General features: G+C 44.0%; 1 protein-coding gene across 4 annotated transcripts in view; it reads left to right on the forward strand.

The window, feature by feature from the left end:
• The window catches only part of CTCF (CCCTC-binding factor), a 336,042-nt gene that overhangs the window by 59,237 nt on the left and 252,264 nt on the right, over positions 1-24,541 (forward strand). For all 4 annotated transcript variants that reach the window (XM_033940988.1, XM_033940989.1, XM_033940990.1 and 1 more), the window contains exon 2: positions 17,893-18,670. In XM_033940988.1, the coding sequence (XP_033796879.1) occupies positions 17,902-18,670 (769 nt within the window). In that variant the 5' untranslated portion in view covers positions 17,893-17,901. The remainder of the gene's footprint in view (positions 1-17,892; positions 18,671-24,541) is intronic.

Here is a 24,541-nt window from a genome sequence, read left to right on the forward strand (position 1 = left end):
TTCTTCAAGCGAACTGAGAAGGTGGTTGCTCTGACATCTTTTGTTGTTTTGGGGGATTTTACTCTTGAATTTTTTTCCTTGAACTTTGCTGCCTAGAGGATCCCAGGTTTCTGGGGCAGCTCTGCCTGAGAGTGGATGCAGTCTCTCCCAGCAGTTTTCTGCAGCTCACAGGGCAACCATTTGGTCACTCTGCAGCCAGCCTGCTTTTCACTTTCGGAGCTCAGGATCTGTTTCCTTAGGAACTAGTTCACATCCCTGATTCATCAGGAGCTTGAACACAGGCTGTTTTGCACCATGATGGTCTTTCGCTCCCCAGACTGCAACACATTTTTTTGCGGGGTTGAGGTCAGGGTCCGGCTTTGGCCAGACTAGCAGCCAGAAGATTGTAGTGTTGGGTATGCCGAATCCAGTCCAGAGGCAGAAGTCTTCTCTCCTAAACCCAGCTGCAGTTTTCAACTGAAACAGGCAGGCAGCAGCACAGATTTGTGCATACAGGTTATTGAAGCCTATGGGAAAAATTGGGGAGGAGAGAGTCTAAAATTTCCCGTTTTTGAGGGTTTTCTGGGGCCAGAGCTAAGGTCCCCTACCTCTAAAATCCATGTTGTGACATTTTTTAAACTTTAATATAGCCTCTCTGGGCAATTTTTGGCACAAAAATTGCTATAGTGGAGGCTATCTTGGATTTCCCAATTAATTTTTATTAATTTATATTTTTTTAAGAGCTTCCATCTGCCTCAGAACTCAATTTTAGTAAAAATCGGATGGGATGGACTCACTAGGCCTTTCTACCCCTGTATCATGCCAGCTTTGTGCTGGATTGATGGCTGGGGAGTGTCCATGTGTCACTCTCTGTGGGGTATATGAAGGTGGGGGGGGGAGCTATGGACTTAGTCTCCTCTGATAGTTCCAGCACTGAGGAACCACAGGGGGTCTGCATGTTGGGGAAAAATTCCTTCCATAGCCTAGAATATCAATTTTTCAAAATGCAGCAATTTTTCAAAATGCATAGTCATGGTGAAGCCCATGGGAGGTCAGATTGTGTCCTTGCAGGGTCCTCTGGGTCAGGGTTTTACCCCAGACTTTGTCAGCTTAATGTGGGAAGCTTACTTAAATTGCTGGAGGGGTCTACGGAGCAATCTGGAGGCACGATGGGCTGTTCAAGAGGGGTTCCCCTTGATAGAGTGTTTCCCCCCCCCCCCCCCCCGAAAGAAAAGGAGGCTGTTCAAGATACAGAAGACCAGTTGGAGAGGGACTGGGAGGATACAGAGTCATATTTGATGTCGCTATTGTGTCAGGGAATGCAGTCTCTTCTAAGGGACTTAGGGTTTGTTCTGACTTTGTCAGGAAGCAGTAGTAGCCTTAGACCAGGAAGAGGACCCCATAGTTCGGTGTCTTTAGGTCTACGGCACTGCTCGATATTATTGTATATTCACTGTGGGTTTTGAAGTTGGAATTCCCCGCAGATCCTGACTTCTCAGTGCTCATGATCAGCACTAGGTCCCAGACCATGTTTTTATACATTGCATCCAGACATTACGCTGTTAATCACAGAGCATTGGGATGTCCCAGAGTAGCGAAGATAATGTTTAAGCTGTACCGTATGGCACCTGAGGTTCAGTAGCTCTTTGTGCAGCCTAAGATGAATTCACTGGTTGCTCAGGTTACTAAGTGTACTCCCCTCTCCAGTGAAGGAGTGATCTTTATCCCAGGACAAGCAGGCAGCATATTCTCTACATGTGGGTGATGTCATCAATGGAACCCCGCAGCGGACAGCTTCACAAGCAGACTTGCTTGAAGATCTTCAAGCCTGTGAGTGTACTGTGAATGCGCGTGTGCCTTCCCGCCCAAGTCAGGACGCATGTCTCCTCAGCGTGTCCTCAGTTCTTAGTTTTCCACAGAGCCAGAAGCCCTGTTCATCTACTCTGCGTGATTTCTAAGTGCCTCTTGCACCGTGGCTTACTTTTATTGTTTTCGGATGAGTTGCTGTGCAGCGCATCTTTTTTAAAAAATATACATTTTTTTTGTTTGTTTTTCTTCCGTCGTTCAGCCCGTGTTTAGTTCCGGCTGCCTGTCCTCATGTGGCCGCGGCTGTCTTTTTCTTTATGTCCCGGCCTGTTACTGGGTTTAAGAAGTGCACTCTGTGCAGTCAGGTCATTTCCATTACTGACCCTCATCGTTGGTGCATTGAATGCCTGGATGCTGACCACCTCACCGAGTCTTGCCCGCGCTGTGCCACTCTCCAGTTGCGGGCCCTTCGCAGACAGCGTGCCAAGATCCTCGAAGTCTTTGGCGCTATGGAGGAGGGTAAGGCCTTGACGCCCTCGACCTCGAAGGTCTCGATGGCTGTTCTGGCCAAGCCCACGGCTTCGGGTAAGTCTTCTCTTCCTCTTTCAGGTGTGCTAGTGAAGAAGCCTTCCACGGAGTCTCCGGTGAGTGCTGTTGCACCCACCTCTTCGAGACCTCCCGCGAAGTGTGCCTCCACACATAGGGAATACTTTTCCTCGAGGTCGCCCTCGTTGGAGCGCACTGCTGCACCTGCCCGACCAGATCCAATGGTCTCGGTGCCCATATTCGAGGACATGCTAAAAGCCATCCTGACTACGCAGATATCCTTGGTGTTGGGCCAGCTAGCTTCGGCCTCGACCTGGGCTGTGGCTGACCAGCCTCAGCATCCCCCCAAGGCTCCTCGGGACAAGTCCCACAAGTCTCACCATTTGTCTTCTAGTGATTCCTCTCCTGCTGTCTCGAGGCCTGGATCACCTTGTGTGCCTCAACCAAGGCACTACACTAAACCTGCCTCATATTTGAGGCATCTGCCTTCAAAGCGGCTGAGGAATTCCCCTCCACAGCGGGGACGGTCCCCTGCCTCGCGGGCTGCGAGGCCTGCGAGGGTCTCGTTCTTGACAGCCTCCTTCCCCATCTGTTTCCCTGGAGCGTGCCTTGTCTGAGTCGAGGTACCCTTCGACGCCTTTTGAGGGGCTTACTTTCCCTCTGGTGTCTCCGGAACTTAATCCACGGGTCCCTGTACCTCGGACCCCGGGGTCCTCTCTGAGTCACGTGAAGCGTGGGCATTCTTCGACTCCCCCATGATTCTGCAGCAGAGCATCCTCATTGTCCCAGTCTCGGGAATCTGATATGCCTGCTTCCTTCTCGGCTGCTCTGGGGTCTCGGTCTTCCTTGCCTCCTGAGGGACCTTTCTCTTCCAAGACTTCCTCTTTCACCCAGTTTGTCTCGGACATGGAGAAGGCTCTTCAGCTCCATTGTAGCTGGATCTCCAGTCTGAATCCCGATATACCCAGGAATATTTGACGGAGATGGGCCTCCCTCATCCGCCCAGGAGTCTTTGCATCTGCCTCTGCATCAGGTTTTGAAGCAAATGTTTTTCAGGAATCTGGAGACCCCTTATGTGGTTCCTGCCATCCCTTCCAAGATGGAGTCCCGCTATCGGATGGTTCCTTGTAAGGGATTTGAAAAGGCCCAGCTTTCCCATCAATCCTTGGTTGTGGAATCTTCGTTGAAGAAATCTAACCCGTCCAAGGTCTACGCTGCTGTCCCCCCGGGCAGAGAGGGGCGTACGATGGACAAGTTTGGTCGCCGTCTTTACCAGAACTCGATGATGGAGAACCGTGTGCTCAATTATAATTTCACCTTTTCCTCCTATTTCAGATATTGCATTACAACCATGCAGTCGTTTCAGTCGGATTTGGCTGCCCACCGCCAACAGGAGTTCCAGCAGCTTCAGGAGACGCTTTCCCAATTCGTCTCTATATGCTCCAGGCCTCCTATGATGCTTTTGAGTTGTCATCTCGGGTCACGGCGTTTGCGGTCGCCATGCACTGCTTGGCCTGGCTCCGCATCATCGACATGGACCCCAATCTTCAGGATCATCGGGCAAATCTCCCTTGTGTGGGGAATGAGCTGTTTGACGATTCTATTGAGGCAGCCACTACACGCCTCTTCGAGCATGAGTGGTCCTTCGCCTCCCTGGTGCGACAAAAAGTGAAGACGACTCCTGCTAAGCCGTACAAGCTTCCTGCGAGGCGCTACCCGCAGAAGTCTTACGTCGGCTTTTTCTCGTCCGCCTCCCAGGCGTCCGCAGCAGCGTCCCACTAAACCTCAGGCGCATGCTGCGGCCAAACTGGTGCCGTCCTTTTGACAGTTCAAGTCTGAGCATGCCGGCCCCCTTCGTCTAACGGTCCTCTCTCCTACCCATAGGAGGTTGACTTCATCATTTTTTCATCAGTGGGAGTGATTACATCAGACACCTGGGTTCTCACCATCATTCGAGAGGGGTACTCCCTTCAATTCCTTCACGTACCTCCGGACCTTCCTCCAAGAGAGTTTCCTTCCAACAGGTCGTAGTTTCCCCTTCTTTGGGAGGCTCAGGCTCTCCTTCGCCTCTGGGCTGTGGAGGTGGTTCCGTTGTGTCAACAGAACACAGGGTTTTACTCTCGGTAGAAGACCAGGGATTTGCATCCTATCCTGGACCTGAGAGCTCTCAACCGGTTTCTGGTCAAGGAAAAGTTTTGTATGCTCTCTCTCCCAATGTTGTACCCCCTGATGGACGAGGGGGACTGGTTATGCTCGCTGGATCTCAAGGAGGCCTACACTCATATCCCAATTCATCCGGCCTCGCGCAAATTTTTGAGATTTCAGGTGGGGAATCTCCATCTCCAGTATCGTGTTCTCCCTTTCGGCCTCCCTGAAGGTTTTCATGAAGTGTCTTTTGGTGGTGGCCACAGCCCTGTGAACACGGGGCCTTCAGATCTTTCCTTACCTCGACAATTGGCTCATCAAGGTGTCGTCTTGGCAGGAGGTTATTGCAGCGACCCAACTGACTATTACGTTCCTTCAGAGTCTTGGCTTCGAGGTGAACTTCCCCAAGTCCCAGTTGTGTCCGTCTCAGTCTCTCCAGTTCATTAGAGCGGTGCTGGACACGCTTCACCTGTGTTCTTTCTTGCCTCAGCCTCATCTGGATGCTCTCATCCGTCTTTGCCGAGGGGTGTCTCTCCTTCCATCGATTTCGGCCAAGCACATGATAGTATTGATGGGTCACGTGGCCTCCACGGTTCATGTGACTCCTTTTGCCAGACTTCACCTTCTCATTCCTCAGTGGTCCCTGGTCTCGCAGTGGAGACAGGATCAGGACCCTGTCTCTGAACACATTGTAGTGACTCCTTTGTTGTTGGTGGATGCTCTCTTCTAGTCTTTCCAGAGGTTTTCTGTTTCACGCTCCTCCACAGGATCCTCACGACGGACTCGTCCACCTACGCTTGGGGGGCTCACCTCGACAATCTTCGCATCCAGGGCCTTTGGTCCAGCGAGGACCGCCGCTGTCATATCAATCTACTGGAGCTCTGAGCCATTTTCAACACTCTGAAGTCTGTCCATCATCTGCTTCATGACCATGTGGTTCTCGTCTGGACGGACAACCAGGTGGCCATGTATTATGTCAACAAGCAGGGCGGTATGGGGTCTTTTCCCCTTTACCGGGAGGCTCTGCTGATGTTGGAGTGGGCGATACACCACAACATCTTTCTCCGGGCTGTCTACATTCAAGGCCAGCAGAACTGCCTGGCGGACAAGTTGAGTCGCCTTCTGCAACCGCATGAATGAACGCTCAATTCTTTGACTCTGCGTCAGGTGTTTGCTCGGTGGGGGACTCCGCAGATAGATCTGTTTGCGTCCCCCCTGAACCACGTTGCCTTGTTTCTGCTCCAGGATTTACTCTCCGCACCGGCTTGAGGTGGACGTGTTCCTTCTGGATTGGATGAACCTGTTTCTATATGTGTTCCCTCCATTCCCTCTGATTCTGAAGACTCTCATCATGCTCAAATTTGTCCACGCTACCATGATTCTGATAGCTCCTCGGTGGCCCAGGCAACCGTGGTTCTCCCTTCTACTTCAGCTCAATGTCCGGGAGCCTCTGCTTCTACCTGTTTTTCTTTCTCTGCTTACTCAGAGTCAAGGTTCTCTGCTTCATCCAAACCTGCAGTCTCTACACTTAACAGCTCGGTTCCTCTCAACATGATTGCCTTGTTCCAGTTTTCACAATCTGTACAGGATGTTCTCGAAGCTTCTCAGAAATGGTCCACTAGACTGTTACTCTCAGAAGTGGACTAGATTTTCTTCTTGGTGTGCTATGCATGGCAAGGAGCCGCAATCTGCCTCCTTGACTGCTATGCTGGATTATCTCCTGCACTTGTCTGGGGTTGGTCTCAAATCAACATCTATTCGAGTCCACCTCAGTGCCATTGCTTCTTTTCATCAGCCAATTGACGGCAAACTGCTCTCTGTTCATCCTGCGGTTTCCTGGTTTATGAAGGGTCTCTTCAACGTCCATCCTCCGCTCAGACCTCCTATGGTGGTTTGGGATCTCAATGTTCTCCTTGCTCAGTTGATGAAACCTCCATTTGAGCCAATTGATAAGGCTCATTTAAAGTTTCTCACTTGGAAAGTAGTATTCCTTATTGCCCTCATGTCTGCTCGCAGGGTCAGTGAGCTTGGAGGCTATGGTTGTGGATCCACCTTTCACCGTTTTCCATCATGATAAAGTGGTCCTCCGTACCCATTCTAAATTCTTGCCTAAGATGGTTTGGATTTCCATCTCAACCAATCCATAGTTTTTTCTGTGTTTTTTCCGAAGCCTCACTCTCATCCGGGAGAAGTGGCGCTTCATACTCTGGACTGTAAGCGTGCGTTGGCTTTCTACTTGCAACGCACTCAAGCTCATCGGACTGCTTCTCAACTTTTCATATCTTTTGATCCAAATTGGTTGGGGCGTCCTGTTTCTAAGTGTACCATCTCCAACTGGTTGGCGGCTTGCATCTCTTTCTGCTATGCTCAGGCTGGTCTTCTGCTTCAGGATCGGATCTCGGGGCATAAGTTGCTTTCTTCAGATCAACTCATATTGAGGAAATCTGCAAGGCTGCCACTTGGTCCTCAGTTCATACGTTCATCTCTCACTACTGTCTGGATACCTTTTCACGAAGGGACAGCCATTTTGGCCAGTCTGTTTTACGTAATCTGTTCTCATAAATTGCCAATACTCCCACCGTCCCCTTTTGGTTAGCTTGGAGGTCACCCACATGTAGAGAATATGCTGTCTGCTTGTCCTGGGATAAAACACAGTTACTTACCGTAACGGGCATTATCCAGGAACAGCAGGCAGATATTCTCACAACCCACCCACCTCCCCTGGTTGGCTTCTTTGCTAGCTGTCTGAACTGAGGCCATGCTGAGAAGACGCGCGCCCTGACCCGGGCGGGAAGGCACACACGCATGCGTGGTACACTTGCAAGCTTGAAGATCTTCAAGCAAGTCTGTTTGCAAAGCTGCCTGCTGCAGGGCTTCATTGATGACGTCACCCACATGTAGAGAATATGCCTGCTGTCCCTGGATAACACCTGTTACGGTAAGTAACTGTGCTTAAACGATATGCAGGACTGCAGGATGGATTCTGTTCTTAAACAATTTGAAGCCCTATCCCTGGGTTTAAGGCCACAGTGGTGGTGGCTTCCTTTCCTTTGTGGCACTTGCATGCCATACCAAGTTGTGGCGATCTCCATAAATAAAGCATGTTGTTTGCCTCCCCCCCCCCCCAGTTAGTTCTGGTGAAAGTAGATTATGTGATTGATGTTCTCTGTAACATTATTAGAGTCCTAAGCAAGGTATCTGCTCATTCAATTTCTTCCCACAGAATGCTCTGGATCAGACAATAGGTGGGGGAATCAGCTTCTAAAGCCACTTTGAGCAGGCTTTTAAGGGCCCAATACTTTTTAGTAAGGGGCTTGACAAACTCATGGCCAGGGTGACTGATCATCACTCTAAGTCCTTTCCAGATAATAGACCTCGAGAAACTAGAGGCTAGTTGAAGTAATTATTTTCAGACAAAATGGTCCATCAATCATCTGGAGCTATAAGCCATTTGTCTGGCATTACAGACGATGGAAAAGTTCAGAAGGCAGGGTGGTCCCAGCTGTTCTTGGAAAATGCCACGGCAGTAGTGTAAGTAAACAGACAGGGATGCACTAAGAGTAGTCCCTTATGACTGGAGGCCCAGATGTTGTTTTGTTGGACAGAGCTTACATCCTGGCTCTCAACAGTTCATATAGCTGAAGTGGAGAATATATAAGCTTACTATCTCAACCAGCATACATTGGACTCGGGGGAATAGACGTTATACAAAAGAGTTTTTGACTGCGTTGGTCATCCGAACATGGTTCTTATGGTCTCAGCCACAAACAAGAAAGTAGAATGCTTCTACAGCTAAAGGTTCGAGCCTGGAAGTGCTAGGTTGAACACCTTGGCTCAACTGTGGCCAGAGGAGAGGGGCTGTTATATATATATTCCCTCCCTGATCCTTGATAGGCAGACTCATCTGCCGAATAGCGAATCGTACAGGACCTGTAGTTCTCGTTGCCCCGGATTGATTGCGTCATCCATGTTACGCGGATCTGTTTTGCCTCCAAAGGGACACATGCTTCAAGTTACTAGTTCTGATCTACTCAAGGCCCTGTTCTTATGGAGGATCCAGAAGGCTGTGGGCTTATAGCATGGCTCTTGAGTTTGCAGCCCTAGTGAAGAAAGGATACTGTGAAGATGGTTGTCTCTACCTTTCTTAGAGCGAAGGAACCAGCTATGAAGGTGCCTATGCCACGGTTTGGAGAATGCTTCATCAGTGGTGTACGCTAGAGGACATAGTAGTTAGTTAGTAGCTTTGCTCGCCTACTGGGTTGCAGGGGTTTGAGCACAGACTGTCAGACTGTCTGTAAGGGGGTTCAGGAGGATTCTGCAGAGTGCCGGCTGCGTTTGTCTTCCCCCTTTTGTGTATGTGGGTTCGCAGGGATTAAAAACTCAGTCAGACTTTGGTCCGACTAGCAGCCCAAAGATTCAGCATTGGAGGAGCAGTCTGTTTTGAGGCAGTGATTTCTTCTCCCAGATCAAGCTGAGGCAGTTTGCAGCACATAACCAGCACAGGTCACAGTGAGTAAGGTTGTTACATCTTAGGAGGAAAATCAGGTGGGAGGTTTCTTTAAAAGCCTTTTTTCCAAGTTTCTGCTCCTTCCCTTACGTATCCCCACCTCTAAAATCACTTTTTTTGCTTATTTTTATTTAGTTAAGGTATTTTTGTGCTGTTTTTTGGCACTAAAATGCTGCTGTAGCAGCCATCTTGGATTTCCTGCTTTTTATTTATTTATTTAATTTTATTTTTTAAAGTTCTCCAGAACCTTCAGGTCACCTCGTTTTGTCTCAAAATGGCAAGGATGGAATTCTTAGGCTTCTTTGCCCTTAATTCATGCCAAGTTTGCGCTGGATTGGCACCCAAAGAGCACCCTTTTGCCACATGCCGCACAGCACGTGAAGAGGGGGAAGGAGCGGTCAGTGTAGCCTTCCCTATGTTTTCTAGAGCAGAGAAACAGCCAAGAGGGTCCATTGGTTGGGAGTAAATCCCTTCCAGAGCTCCAGACTGGCGGCTATCCTAAGCGCAGAAGCATGGAGGCTGCGGAGCCCAAGAGACCCAAACTGGAGTCATCTAAATGAGACTCTGCACTGCCTAATACGGCATTTTCTCTGGAATTTGTCAATCTGATATGAAGATCTTATCTGGATGGATGAAATCCCCAAGGAAACTATGACAGTGCACCAGGAAGTTGTGTGAGGGGGCTTGGGCACCCAGGACACGTCTTCCACAGTATTAGTGGCTGGTCAGGATCCATTGAGATTTTCAGATGGAGACTCGGAGGTTGAGGGGTCTGTTTGAATGACTTTACTGTCACAGAGCGAGCCCTCCCTCTTGGGAGATGCAGGGTCACAAGCAGGTATGAGTGTGCAAGATACAGTGGTGACCCTTGATCAAGAGGATAACCTCGCAGTCCACCGGCTGTTCAGGTCCTTGGCTCTCTTAGAGCTTGTTACTGACTCTTTGTGGGCGTTAAACGTGGACTCCCAGCAGGTCCCCTCTGCTCTATGCTGTATAATGAGCCAAGTGAGAGCCCAGTCTTCCTTGTTTCCCTGGCATTCTGATATCGGTGTTTTAGTCACAGAGCATTGGGATGCTCCTGGAGGTTTCTTTAAAGTATTCCATGGCAAAGAAGTGTCAGCAGCTGTTCACTCAGCCCAAGGTAGATTCCTTGGTAGCAGCAGCTTCCTTTATGACACACATTTATACCAGGTTGCGAGAACTTGAGTTGATGGAGGACAAGCTTTTGCCCCAGGTCCTATTGGCTGGAGTGGATTACATAGCTGATGCTCTCCGTGACCAAGTTTCCAAGTTTATTAGTTTTTAATATCCCGACCATCAAGCAAATGTCTGGCCGGTTAACAATATTTTGTAAAGGCTAAAAATTTATAAAACGTAGTGAACGTAAATGACATAGACTAGACAAACTAGAAGGTGAGGGTAATAGGGGAAGGAGGGGAGAAGTTACATAATTTAGATGAGAAGGAGAAAGTGGGAAGGGGATAGAACAAGAGGGATAAGGTAGCATTGTCGCGGTAAAAGGCAGAAAAAGAGAAATAAAAAACAAAGGGGAAAACAAGAGAGGTGAAAAGGGATGATCTAAGTTCGATCGAAAGCGTCTTGAAATAAGAAGGTCTTTAAGCCAGTCTTGAATTTGATTAAATTTTGTTCGTCACGTAGGTATTGTGGAAGAGAGTTCCATAATGTGGGTGCAGTTACTGCAAAGTTGGTTTTTCGGGTGTAATAGAATTCTTTTAGAGATGGAATGAAAAGAAGTTTTTGGTCAGTGGATCTTAACGTGCGAGGGGAACATTGTGGGATTAGTAGTTTATCAAGGAATAGAGGTTGATGGAAGAGTTTAATTTTAAAGGAAAGTAAGATGATTTTGTAGGTGATGCGGTGGGTGATAGGGAGCCAATGAGCCTCTTTAAGAAGAGGAGTAACATGTTCGAATTTACCTTTTTTGTATATTAGTTTTATTGCAGTATTTTGTATTAATTGTAGTCGTCGTAGTTCTTTTTGAGGGAGTCCATTGAGAAGGGAGTTACAGTAGTCTAAGTGGGAAATGACTAGGGAATGAACCAAAATGTTGATTGAGTCAGTATCTAAGATAGGACATAGTGATCGAATAATACAAAGTTTAAAGAAGCAGATCTTTACGACCGAACTTATGTGGTCGTGAAAAGTAAGCTCTCTATCGAAGATAACACCAAGGAGTTTTATTTTGGTTTCCATTTGTAGTGGTAGAGATTTGATTGAGATTGTACCTAATAATGATTCAGATGTTTTGATTGGAAGAAGGAGCCCTCAAGATTTATCAATATTAAGTGAGAGTTTGTTTAAGTATAACCAGTCACTTATGATGTTCAATTTATTGTTTATTTCTTTTATGTCTAAGATGTTAGTAGTGTTGATTGGGTGAAGGAATTGTATGTCGTCGGCATAGGCGTAGATTGTAAATCCTATAGATTGCGCCAAAGTAAGAAGAGGAGATAGAAATATGTTGAAGAGTAAAGGAGATAAGATTGAGCCTTGTGGGATTCCGAATGTTTGTGGTATGGTTGAGGCAGTTTCATTTTTTTGCTTGAACTTTGGAGCAGCGTTTGTGAAAATAGGATATGAACCAAGAAAGAGCACAACCTGTAATACCGCAGTCTTTTAATCTGGAGAGAAGAAGAGAATGATCGATAGTGTCAAAGGCTGCAGACAGGTCGAGAGAGATTAGAATAGTAGATTTTTGGTGGTCATGATAGTATTGTATGGTTGAGATAAGACCTAGTAGAGATAGTTCTGTGGAGTGTGAAGAGCGAAAGCCAGTTTGGCATGGATGAAGAGCGTGAGTTTTGTCAAAGAATTCTGTTAATTGTGAATGAATAATTTTTTCCGTAAGTTTAGAGATTAAAGGTAGATTGGCTATAGGGCGATAGTTTTTAGGTAAGGTAGGATCTGTGTTGTATTGTTTGAGTTTTGGAAAGACGAGAGCTGTTTTCCAAGCAATAGGGACCGAGCTGTCGGAAAGAGATTTGGAGATCATTTCCCAAAGATATGGGCCGAAGAAAGAGTAGAATTTTTTAAGAAGTAATGGAGGAATGCTTTCCAAAAGGTTATTAGAGGAGTTAAGAGATTGTAAGATGAGAAATAGATGTGATAATGAGGGCATTTTGAAGTTAGCAAAGGAGCTGAAGGGTAGTTGAGTCGAGTCGACAGAAGTTTGAACAGAAAGGGTAGGTAATGAAGGTCCTAAGAGTGATCTTATATCTTTGATTTTTGTGTCAAATAATTGTGAAAGTTCAGCTGCGGATGGTAAAGTTGAGATAGGTGGGTTTTGTTTTGTTTTTTTTTTTTTTTTGGAATATTTTGAAAGTGACTGTGCAAGACTGAAGAGAGTAGAAGAATTGCGGGTAGATGAGATGAGCTTAGAATAATAGTCTTTTTTAGTTTGTTGGATGGTTTTTTTATAATAAGAGGCTTTTTCTTTGAACAGAATGAGATAATTGTTAAGGCGTGTCTTACGCCATTTATTTTCGGCAGATCGAAGTTGTCGGCGGAGAAGGGCTAGTTTTTCGTTGTACCAGGGGTGATGTTTTTTGGAGGATTGATTAGAGGTGGGTTTTTTTTCAGTTTTGGGTGCCAGGGAATCTAATAAGGATGCTGTGGAAGTTTTCCAGAGAGGAAATTGTTCAATAACTGAGAGGGAAGAAAAGTCTTTAAGATTTAAGTCAAAGGAGGACTGAATAGCCGGAAGCGTTATTTTATTAATGTCGCGGGTGATAGGGATATTAGTTGTTTGTTGATCATGGTAGGGATATACTGGAAGTTCTAATTGCCAGGTAATCAAAATGAGGTCTGACCATGGTACTGAATGAAAATGGAGATTTTGGAAAAGATGATTGATAGAGTTTGGACTTAGAATCATATCAAGAGTGTTTCCAGCAGAATGTGTAGGCATGTGGATGAGTGGAGAAAGTGATAGATCGGAGAACAAGGTTAATAGTTCAGAAGTATTATAATGATTGGGAGAGTTGAAATGAATATTGAAATCTCCGAGGATTATAGAATCAGGATAGGCGATATTAAAGTCAGATATGGTGGAGATCAGGGAAGAGAGTGAGAGTTTAGATACAGGTGGGGGTAAATAGATCAGAAGGAAATTAAGAGAGGAAGAGTGTTTAATGGAAAATTGGAGAGTTTCAACTGGAGCATTAGAGGATAGATTAGTAGGATTAGAGTGGAGAAAGATTGAGGAATGATAGATAACAGCTAAACCGCCTCCTTTTTTGTTTAGGCGGGGTTGAAAAATAGCTTTATAGTTAGGAGGGCAGGCTTGGGTAATGAGATAACCAGATTTCAGTAAGACATAATATTTGAAGATTATGTTGTGAGTCGTGAGCAAAGTTTTGGCTTATTCGATCTTAGCCCGCAGAATGGGTGGGAGATTCTACCTTCAAGGCTACCCTCATCAGACTTTCTTTCAAGGGAAAAATTTTGTTTGGAAAGGGACTGGATGATCTTATGACCAGCATGGCAGATCATCAGGTGAAATCTCTACCTGACAGCAGACCACAAACCTCGTCGGGAAGTCTAATTTTCATGGTTCCAGGAGCTTTCAGCAGTACTCAGAAGGAGTCTTCTCTCAGAGATTCTTCAGAGAGCCAGACAGGTTCCAGGTGCAGCCAAGCCTCCAGTTCTCTTTCTGCTACTTTCTCCAGGAAAGCACAATGACACTAGATTCAGAGCAGTTCTCCTGAAGATAGAGGTATGGCTCTTGGTCTATGTAGAGGCCTGGGTGCAGATCTCATCAGAAAGTTGTGTGCTGGAGATATTCAGAGCAGTTACAAGTTTGAATTCTCCCAGCCCTTAATGGATTGGTTTGTGGACTCCTTGGCAGGGCGACCAAAGAAAGCAAGCAAGGTCATGGATACAGTTCAGAGGCTCTTAGATATTCAGGCCATAGAGTCTGTGCCGCCCGAAGATTCGGGCTCTGGCAAATACTCCATATACTTAATGGTGCTCAAGAAAGGCACAGAAGATTGAAGACCCATTCTGGAACTTACTTACGTCAATGCAGTACTAAAAGTTCTGCGTTTTTGCATGGAGACGGGGAATTTTTGACCAACCTTCGCATTCCCATCTTTCTTAAAAAAAGGTTCTGAAATTTCATGAGAAAATATATGCACAGTAAAAAAAAAAAAAAGTATGGTATGGACTTTTTTTTTTTTTTTTACTTTGCATCATTTGGATTTATCAATAGAACTTCATTTGCTTGTATTTGTGAAGAACTTTTATTAATATACTTTTACATCAAGGTCATCGGTTCCACAGTTTTGTTTTCTGTTGGTTTTCCATTTTTACTGTGGAATGATTGGGTGACTTTGTTTTGTTTTTGGACTCTGAAATTTCATATCCTGGAAAACCATTATCAATTCTTGGCTCTTCCCTTTGCGCTTGTAACAGCACCTTGCACGTTTACCAAGGTGATGGTAATGATAGCTGCACATCTGCGCAAGACAGGCTAACAGGTTCATCCATATCTTGAAGACAGGCTGATCAGAGCTCCATTGGAATACCTGGGAGTCGTCTTGAACATTGCAGAAGGTCGTGTCTGTCTTCCAGAGGCACGCAGACAGAAGCTTTGTATCCAGATTAGTAAGCTTGTTGGCCAAACCAGCTCTATCTGCATAGTACTGCCTTTAAGTGTTAGGCTCCACGGCAGCCATGATAGACATGGTCCCATGGGCGAAGGCTCGCATGCCTCTTCTACAGAGCGTGCATCTTCTACAGAGTGAACTGCTATTGTGGTGGTCACCTCAGTCGGATTCCCAGTAGATGTCTCTGCCATGGACACTGGAAGCCCGGGCCAGTATGGACAGGTGGCGTTATCAAGGGGCATGCCCCTCAGAATAGCCTCATGGGTAATTGTGACAGCAAATGGCAGCCTATTCAGTTGGGGTGTTCACTGCAACGGATACCTGATCTGGGGGTGGAGGGGTGTTCAGCCTCCCAGAGGAAGTGGACGATCAACAGATTGGAACTTTTAGCCATTCAATTGGTGTTGCACAGGCTGGAGAAGAGTCTAGAAGGACAAGCAGTTTGTGTTCTCGAACAATGCTACAGTGGTAGGGAGGCACCAAAAGTGCACAACCGAGTCTAGAGACCCACTTGCTGTTCAGGTGGGTAGAATTTCATCGTCAGGCCCTTACAGCGGCACATGTAGTGGGAGTGGACAATGTCCAGGATGATTTCCTCAGCAGTCAGACACTGGATCTAGGAGAATGGGCACTATCTGCAGCAGCCTTCCAATCCATTGTTTTAGCTGGGGTCTCCCAATGTTCGATCTGATGGCAATAGCAAGAAACAAGAAGGCGGACTGATTCTTTAGTTGAAGATCTGAGCCCGTATGTGCAGGTCAGGACACTCTGGTTCAACCATGGCATGTTTCCTCCATGGCCCATGATAGTCTGGATACTCCACAGATTTGCAAACCAGCAGGGTAACAGTCATTCTCATGGATTCAGGATTTGCCATGGAGACCATAGTATGCAGACCTAGTGCGTCTTCAGAGGGGCACAAGTCTCAGATTGTGAGTACAGCTGAACCTTCTTTCTCAGGGACCAGTAGACATAGAAGATCGGAATCGCTTTGCTCTTATGGCATGGCTCTTGAGTACATGGCATTGGCGCACAAAGGATACTCAAAGGTAATGATTGCTACTTTTCTGAAAGCCCAAAAGCCTACCATGATCTCTGCTTATGCTAAGGCATGGGAATCTTTCCAGCACTGGTGCATTAAGAAGAAGACGGAACCTTTTTCTGCTCCGATCTCGATGGTGTTAGCTTTCCTCCAAGTTGGCCTTGACAGGGTTCTTACAGTGGGTTCCCTTAGAGTCCAAGTGGCAAGACTCTTGTGTCAAGGCTTGAGAGGGTAAGGCTTGGTTGGCGTCTTATCTGGACATAGCCTGATTCCTAAAGCACCTATTTCCTTCAAGGAACCTTAACGTTGTTTTGCAAGGCCTCAGTCAGGCTCCATATAAGCTGCTGAAGGAAGCATCCTTCACTCAAAATGTTTTTTCTTGTGGCTATTGCCTCAGCGAGAAGAGTCTCAGAGCTACAGGCTCTTTCTTGCAAAGAGCCTTTCCTCAAGTTTACTGAGGCCGGAGTTTCTTTGCACACCATTCTGTCCTTTTTGCCTAAGGATGTTTCGGCTTTCCATGTCAATCAAGAGGTCAGATTGCTGGCGTTCCAATCCACAGGTTCTAAGAACAACTGGATTGTGAAAAAGTTGAATGTGAGTAGAGTGCTTCTTTGATATCTTGAGGTCACCATCGAGTTCAGGTTATCTGACCATCTTTTTGTGCTCAATAGTTGACCTAGACATGGTACAACATCTTCCAAGGCCATCCAATTTCCAGATGGATGGATCTGTAGGGCTATTTGGTCAGCACATATTGCCTATAGAAAACAGTCACCAGTCTCCATACAGGCACATTTGACTAGAAGCATGACTTATTCGTGGGTGAAAGCTTGGGCAGTTTCTCCTGAGGAGATTTGTAGGGCAACAACTTGGTCCACTCTAAATAGATTTTCCAAGTTTTATAGAGTGGATGTAACAGCAGAGAGGACTTTGCCTTTGGATCCTCAGTCTTTCATGCTGGTGTAGTCCTGCCCTAGATTTCTGGGACAGCTTTTGTATGTCCCGTTCATCCAGAATGACACACTTATTGCACTAAAAAAAGAGATTAGGTTCTTACCTTACTGATATCTTTTCTAGTAAATAGGTATCATTCTGGAGCCTAGCATTGTCAATTATCTCCTGTGCTTACCTACTGTCTCAATCAGAAAGTTCGAGCCCAGTCTGAAATTTGGATATCTGTCAGACCTTAAGGGTATAAAGAACAATCTATTGCTATAGTATGTTAGGGGTAATACTTGAGCTTCATAAATGTTTCTGTTTCGCATGATATTTTTTGATGTTTTGATAGTTCATTGACAATGTTTAAAATATTTGTTACAATTTCAGAGCAGAACAGAGTTGTAGTTCGTGGAGTTTCCCCATGCCCCTCCTTCGCATTTGTTTCTGTATAGGACTATCGCCTACTTTGGTACAAACTGAAAGGGGCAGCAGAGCCCTCTAGTGAAGGAGGAGGGATTCAAAAGCTGGAGTGGATTCATTCTGCACAGCTCGCAAGTATGGGGATATTACCCATCTGTCCAGAATGACACACCTATCTACTAGAAAAGATATTAGCAAGGTAAGAACCTAATCTCCTAAAAAAAAAAAAAAAGAGAGATCTCGGATCTCCTATCAGAGCACCAGTTATGTTAGTGCTGGTTGTACACAGACTGGTGGTTCCAGCTAAGTGAGTTTGTGTTATTTATTAACAGTTTTTATCATATTTCTTACAGAGCAGAACAGAATTGATTTGTTGGAAAGATTCCACCTTCCCTTCCTTTGCATTTTTTTAGTTACAGTGGTGATTGACTTAAGGTGGCTGTACAGTCCACTGGGAAGGAGGCGAAGATGAAAGATGTGATTGATATCCTTCTAGAACAGTTCGCGGAAAGGGGGTATTCCCCTGTCATCCAGAATCTTTTGCCCTTCTACTACAAAGAAAATTGTCAAGGTAAAAACCTAATTTTCCCTTCAAAGCCAATTTTGTTGTACTATAATTCATGTTAAAAGATTGTGGAAGGTTCATTAGAGAAAAATGTTTAAGCAGTTTTAAGCGTTTCCCTAAATTATTATTTGCAGTCCCTGAGACAAGGATAGACTGAGGACTTTAAGCATGTCTCCTCCTGTTTAATGAACTGTTGTTGCTTCAAAGTTGGCTGTTAAATTGTTGAAAGAAACAACTACTGTTGTTGTAGATTATCTAATAACGTCATTTAGAAAAAAACCCTATACATTAATTTTTTTTTTAATTGTGATTTAAGGTTGTTAGTATGGAAGCCGACACGGTAGAAGCTATTGTAGAAGAATCTGAAACATTTATGAAAGTAAAAGAGCGAAAAACCTATCAGAGGCGGCGTGAAGGAGGCCAGGATGATGACTTGCAACAGAACCAGACAGATGGCTGTGAAGTGTCCCATGATGTTAACAGCAGTGTCCAAATGGTTATGATGGAGCAGCTAGATACAACACTTCTTCAAATGAAGACAGAAGTAATGGAAGGCGTAGTTCCCCATGAAGTCGATCCAACTGTGGATGATACACAGATAATAACATTACAGGTTGTCAATATGGAAGAGCAGCCTATAAATCTTGGAGAACTGCAACTTGTTCAAGTTCCTGTGCCAGTGGCAGTACCTGTAGCAACTACTGTAGGAGAACTTCATGCAGCCTATGAAAATGAAGTTTCCAAACAGGTACTTCAGGATGGAGAGCCCATGATCTGTCATACCTTACCTTTGCCAGAAGGCTTCCAGGTAGTAAAAGTAGGAGCCAATGGTGAAGTGGAAACATTAGAACAAGCTGAACTTCAGACACAGGAAGACACAAGCTGGCAAAAAGATCCAGACTATCAGCCACCAATCAAAAAGATAAAGAAAACAAAAAAAAGTAAATTACGTTATACAGAGGAAGGAAAAGATGTGGATGTGTCTGTGTATGATTTTGAAGAAGAACAGCAGGAAGGGTTGCTTTCAGATGTTAATGCAGAAAAGGTGGTTGGTAACATGAAGCCTCCAAAACCAACTAAAATTAAAAAGAAAGGTAAGCAGTTTTTGGTGGGGTTTTTTTTTTTTTATATAGTATACAGCAATGATTTAAATTTCCTCTTGAATTGTACCAGTATTGAAAAATAGCATTTGATCAATTCTTCCCCTTGTATGTGTGAAATATTTTTTTTTTCCGTTTTCATTCCTGCATCTGTCACAGCTTCATTAATATTTTCCTCTTTTGTTATCTTTGCTTTTATCACACAAGAAGTGGGCAATTATAAACCAGGATTCTGTGAGGTCAGGTAAGACTCAAAACAAAGAGAGTTGATCCCAAAAAGTCCACAGAGAGAAGAAGAGTCGAAACCAAAGCAAAAAAAAACACTACGGAATAACGATGTTCCTGAAATGAGTGTGTGGTGCAATGGTTAGAGCCACAGCCTGAGCACCCTGAGATTGGGGGTTTATATCCCATGCTGTTCCTTGTGACCCTGGGCAAGATACTTAATCCACAAAAATACCTCCCTTTTATTCAAATTTCAAATTCTTAATTAGAAACAGTGATGAAGTTTTCTCATATCAGACTTATCTCCACTGATCACACATTTAAAGTTCTTTATAGAGGAGAGGCCTCAGATCTCGTGCGTTGCCAGTGATTAACTATACAACAGCACTAGATAGGGAACTAACCTCATTGGCACTCTCCCCCTCCTGCCTAATTTTAAGATGATGTATATCAAAAACTCTCAAAAAAACTGATAATAAACTTAGCTTCAATTAGGCAGGGAGTTCTTATATCTCTCAGCTTCTGTTTTCTTTGCTGCAGTCCGTTCCTGCCAACGTAAAGCTAGCTGGCATTTCGCTGTATAGCTGCATCAGGGTAGTGGACTCCTGTGACAATAATGCAAAAAAACCCAGCGCTATTAGAGTAAGACCAATGTCAGAATACTCCTCTCCGTACTTCTATTTACTCGACGAATGTATGAACGCTCAAAATGGCAAAGATGGCCGCCGCTTTGAACTGCCCAGTTTTATACTACTAACATATGACATCACATGGGAGGAGCCTGATTGCAACATCCAATGGTCTGAAAGGGCTTGCACCTCCTATTCTTTGAATGGGAAACTGATGATCACTGTGTTAAAATGTCATTAGCCATAAAGTTGTTCATTTCAAAGTCAAAAAAGTGAATATACCACCTTTGCAGAAGATTTATTATCTAAAAAGGACAATAAAAGAGACTGAGACAACTACTGAACAAGACCTATCAACCTTTTTAGAATCATCAAATCTTGAATTGTTTGGATGAGCTACATTAATAGTATCTTTTGTATTCCATCAGGATAAAGAAATGATTTTGAGATTGTATTATGGTCTAAAACAAGTTGCTTTTTTGGGAGAAAGAATATATATATATATATACCCGGATGTTTCAAAATGGACTCAGTCAAGAAGGAAAGAATTCCTTACATACCGGGAAAAACTTGTATCATTAGGAGCCTCTTTTCAGTTAAGATTTCCTTGTAAATGCTTTGTTGTACATCAAAACAATAGATATATTTTTTATGATTCAGATCAATTACGTTTCTTTTTAGAAGGAAAAGGAGTTTCGTTTGCACCATAGTGATTTTCAGTATAACTCAAGTCTATTATTTGTGCCATCGGTTTTACACTTAATTTCCTTTTCAATTTACAATATGTGATCTTTCCTGGAAGATTTTCTCTCTTTGTCTCCTCCCCTCTCTATGATTGAGGACTATGTTTAAATTAAATATGGGTTTTCCTTTTTGTTATATTATATTGATCCAATAGGAAATTGGATTTATTTTTGTATTGCCTTTTTGATCTATTTTGTTTATCAATAGAAATATTGGATGTACTAATATCGTAATGTTGCCTGTTAAGCACAATTGTTGCACTTATCTAAAAAATTTAAATTAAAAAAAAAATACATAAATTTACCCTCTCTCCCACCCACCCTTTTCACAGATATTATATTCAAAATTTAACATACATATGCTATATTCATAAATATTGATTATACTTATATTATAACTATATACCCCCTCCCATAATTATAAATATATTTTCAATGTAAAAAGGTGTCTAATCATTACAATAAGTTGTCAATGGCCCCCAATTTTTTTAAAAATTATTATAATTCCCTTTTTGTAAAGCAATTATTCTCTCCATTTTATATATATTGCATAATAATAATAATAATAATAGCTTATATACCGCAATACCGTGAAATTCTATGCGGTTTACAAAGATTAAGCAAAGGTACAAATTGATTGACTTTAAAAGGGGAGGAAGAAAGAGGGTTAATAGGACAGGAAATCCATTTTTGAGGAGAGAGTGATCAATAGAACGTTAATCGCTATAGAGGGGAGAGAGAAGAGAGGATCAGTTGTCTAGATACTTTAGGAACAGGTGTGTTTTTAGACGTTTCCTAAATTCCTCATAAGTAGTGGGCGAAAGCAATTGTTCTAGGTCTTTACCCCATGATGCTGCTTGGTGCGAGAGAAGATGTTCATGGTGTTTTTTTTCAGTTTACAACCTCTCACTGGGGGGGAAACGAAGTTGGAATGTGAGCTTCTCTTGTGTCTGTTGGCTGAGAAGACGAAAAGGTCAGTTATATATTTAGGGGCAAGTCTGTGTAGTGCTTTGAAGCAGAAGCAGGCAAATTTAAACTTTACGCATGCTTCCATTGGCAGCCAATGCAGCTGCCGGTAGTAGGGTGTCACGTGGTCAAACTTTCTCAGCCCAAAGATCAGTTTGACCGCTGCATTTTGCATCAATTGTAAACGCTACATGTTCTTTTGGGAAATTGCTAAATAGGCGATGTTACAGTAGTCAAGTAGACTCAGTACGAGGGATTGGACTAGGGTTCTGAATGCCGCTGTATCGAAATAAGCTTTAATGGATCTGAGTTTCCAGAGAGTGAAAAATCCCTTTCTGATCAAGGAGTCCACCTGGTCTCTCATGGTTAGGCATTGATCCAAAGTTACACCTAGTATCTTTATGGTAGGTTGGATAGGGTAATTAAGATTATTGATACATAGTGGTGATTTGGTGTCAAGCGGATGTGGCGAAGCAACGAAGAAAGTTGTCTTTTCTGAATTAAGTTTGAGCCTAAAGGTTGTCATCCAGTGCTCCATCACGTTTATGGCTTCTGAAGCTTTAGGAATAGTTTCAGAGATAGAATTAACGAATGGGATGATGATCGTAAAATCATCTGCATAACTAAATAGTTTTATCCCTATTTAGCATAATGAATTCCACCAGAAGGTGTAATTAAGTCTTGTGTAATTTTTCCAATTTCTGGTGATGTGTTGAATGGCGACTCCTGTCATTATTAATAAAAGTTTATTATTATTTGATGAAATTTGACTCTTTTTTTCTCATATGATAGAGCTACATGGTTTTCTAATAAAGAATTAATTTGTGACCAAATTGATTTCCAGAAGGCCATGATACAGGGACAAAAGTATAATAAATGATCTAAAGTCCCTGCTTCCAGATTACATTGCCAGCATCTATTAGACTTAGAGCTATCCAACTATTGCAATCTATGCTAAGGCTAGGAAAATGATTCAGCACAGGTGTGCTAAGCAGAATATCCTAGAGTTTCTTCAGATGGGCTTGAGAAGGGCCTGGCAGTTGGTTCCCTCAAAGTGCAGGTGGCAGACCTCTCGTGCTTAGGGCTCGAGTAGAGAAAGTTTCTTTTTTGAAGTGAGCGTAATAGTTGCATCTTCCTGTGCAACAGTCATTTGCCAAATGGAGTCAGCATTATCTTGCGGGCCCTCAGTAAGGCTCCATACGAGCCTGTACAAAAGGTGACGGATCTTACCATTAAGATGGTTTTCCTGGTAGCTATCATCTCAGTGAGAAGGGTCTCAGATTTTTAGGCTCTGTTGTGCAGAGAGCCTTTCCTTAGATCTATTATATATATATATATAATACAGTATATGTTTGTTGAAATTTTTTTACAGAAAGCAACTGAAAAGAAAAAACAGATTCACAAAACTGCAAACAATACAGCTAATTACCAAAGAACTTCACATTAATATACATTGTGAATCCCCCACACCCATCATCCCCCACCCAGCATCCCCCTCAAATCTCACCCCCTAATTTCCCCTCACAAAAAAAAATCAGCAAACAAACATAGATTCTCAGGCAAAGCTAACTGAGGACAAAAACAAGAAAAGGGGCACAAAAGAGTACATAGTAACCCCCGTGAGCACGGATCGTACAAGCCAACGGCTCTTTGGAGAGAACAAATAATAAAGGGGAAACAGTGCACCCCTGCCGAGTACCTCGATGCAATTCCAAAAGCGCCAAATAACTCCCATTCACTTTTAACTGCGTCAAAGGGGAAAGGAAAAGGGGATAGAAGGGAATAGATAGAGGGCTAGTATACAGGTCCTGGACCTGATGGCCGCCGCATGAGCGGACTGCTGGGCATGATGGACCTCAGGTCTAACCCAGCAGAGGCACGGCTTATGTTCTTAACCCAGTGGAGAAACTTACCCGTAAAACCCATATGTGACATGACCTGGAATAAAAAGGCCCAATTAACCTGATCGAATATTTTGCCTGCATTGAGGGACAAAAGCACCGTGGGAGATCCCTCCCGCTGGGCATACCACAATAAATGCAAGGCTGCCTTAATATTATCAAATGTTTGTCTATTGTGAATAAACCCAGCCTGGTCAGCATAGACTAATTTAGGAATAACTAATTTGCAATCTAGTGGCAAGTACCTTTGTATCTTTTAATCTGCATTAAGTAAAGATATGGGGCGATACGAACCACAACTAGTAAGTGTCTTGCCAGGCTTTGGAATTACCATGACCACTGCCGTTTGCCAGGTACTTGGCAGGGGCGCCCCCGAGTCCAGGGTTGCAAAGACCCGCTCCAGCAAGGGTGCAAATAAATGTCGATATGCTTTATAAAACTTGTTGGTATACCCATCCAACCCAGGAGCAGTATGCAAGGGTAAAGCCTTGATAACATGCAGAATCTCCTGCTGGGCGATGGGACCAGAGAGCAGGCCCTCTTCTCCCTCTGACAGAGTGGGCAACGACAGCAAGGAGAGATAAGTCTCCACCTCTGTGGGATCTTCATCAGCCTGAGATTGATATAAATCTGCATAGTAAGCCTGGAAAACAGCCCCAGTGTCTTCCAGTATTCTTTCCTAAGCCTCACTCTCATTCAGGAGAAATGGCTTTTTATACTTTGAACTGTAAACTGGCATTGGCTTACTATCTCGACAAAGCCGAATAGAACATCTCCTCAACTTTTTGTCTCTTTGATCCTAACAAGTTGGGGCATCCTGTTTCCAAGAGAATGATTTCCAATTGGTTGGCTGCATGCATCTCGTTCTATTATACTCAGGCTGGGCTACAACTGGGGAATCGTGTCACAGCTCATAAAGTTCGGGCTATGGCAGCTTCAGTAGCTTTTCTCTGCTCCACCCCTATTGATGAGATCTGTAAAGCTGCTACTTGGTCCTTGGTTCATATTTTAACTTCTCATTACTGTCTGGAATCTTATTCCAGATGGGATGGGCACTTCGGCCAAGCAATATTGTAAAATTTGTTTTCCTAAAGGCCAACCTCACCTTCAACTGCTGTTCAAGAGAAACAGGTTTAGTATTGAGAATTCTTGATCCAATCGACCAGATGGCAAAGGAGACAGGCAATATTATATCTTCTCAAATCCGGCAATGCCAAACCCCCCACTGGCAGCCCCAGATCCTTATTAGTCACGTACAAAGGAAAATTTTGCATCACATAAATCCATTTTGGAAACAATATCATTTTGAGACCTTTTTAATGTCTTTCACCTGCAGACACCAATTTGTCTGCCTCTTACTAGATCTGAATTTAGTACTGAACTTTTGGGAGCTCTCTTGAG

This window comes from Geotrypetes seraphini, chromosome 4 (assembly GCF_902459505.1).
Source record: "Geotrypetes seraphini chromosome 4, aGeoSer1.1, whole genome shotgun sequence".
NCBI lineage: Eukaryota > Metazoa > Chordata > Amphibia > Gymnophiona > Dermophiidae > Geotrypetes > Geotrypetes seraphini.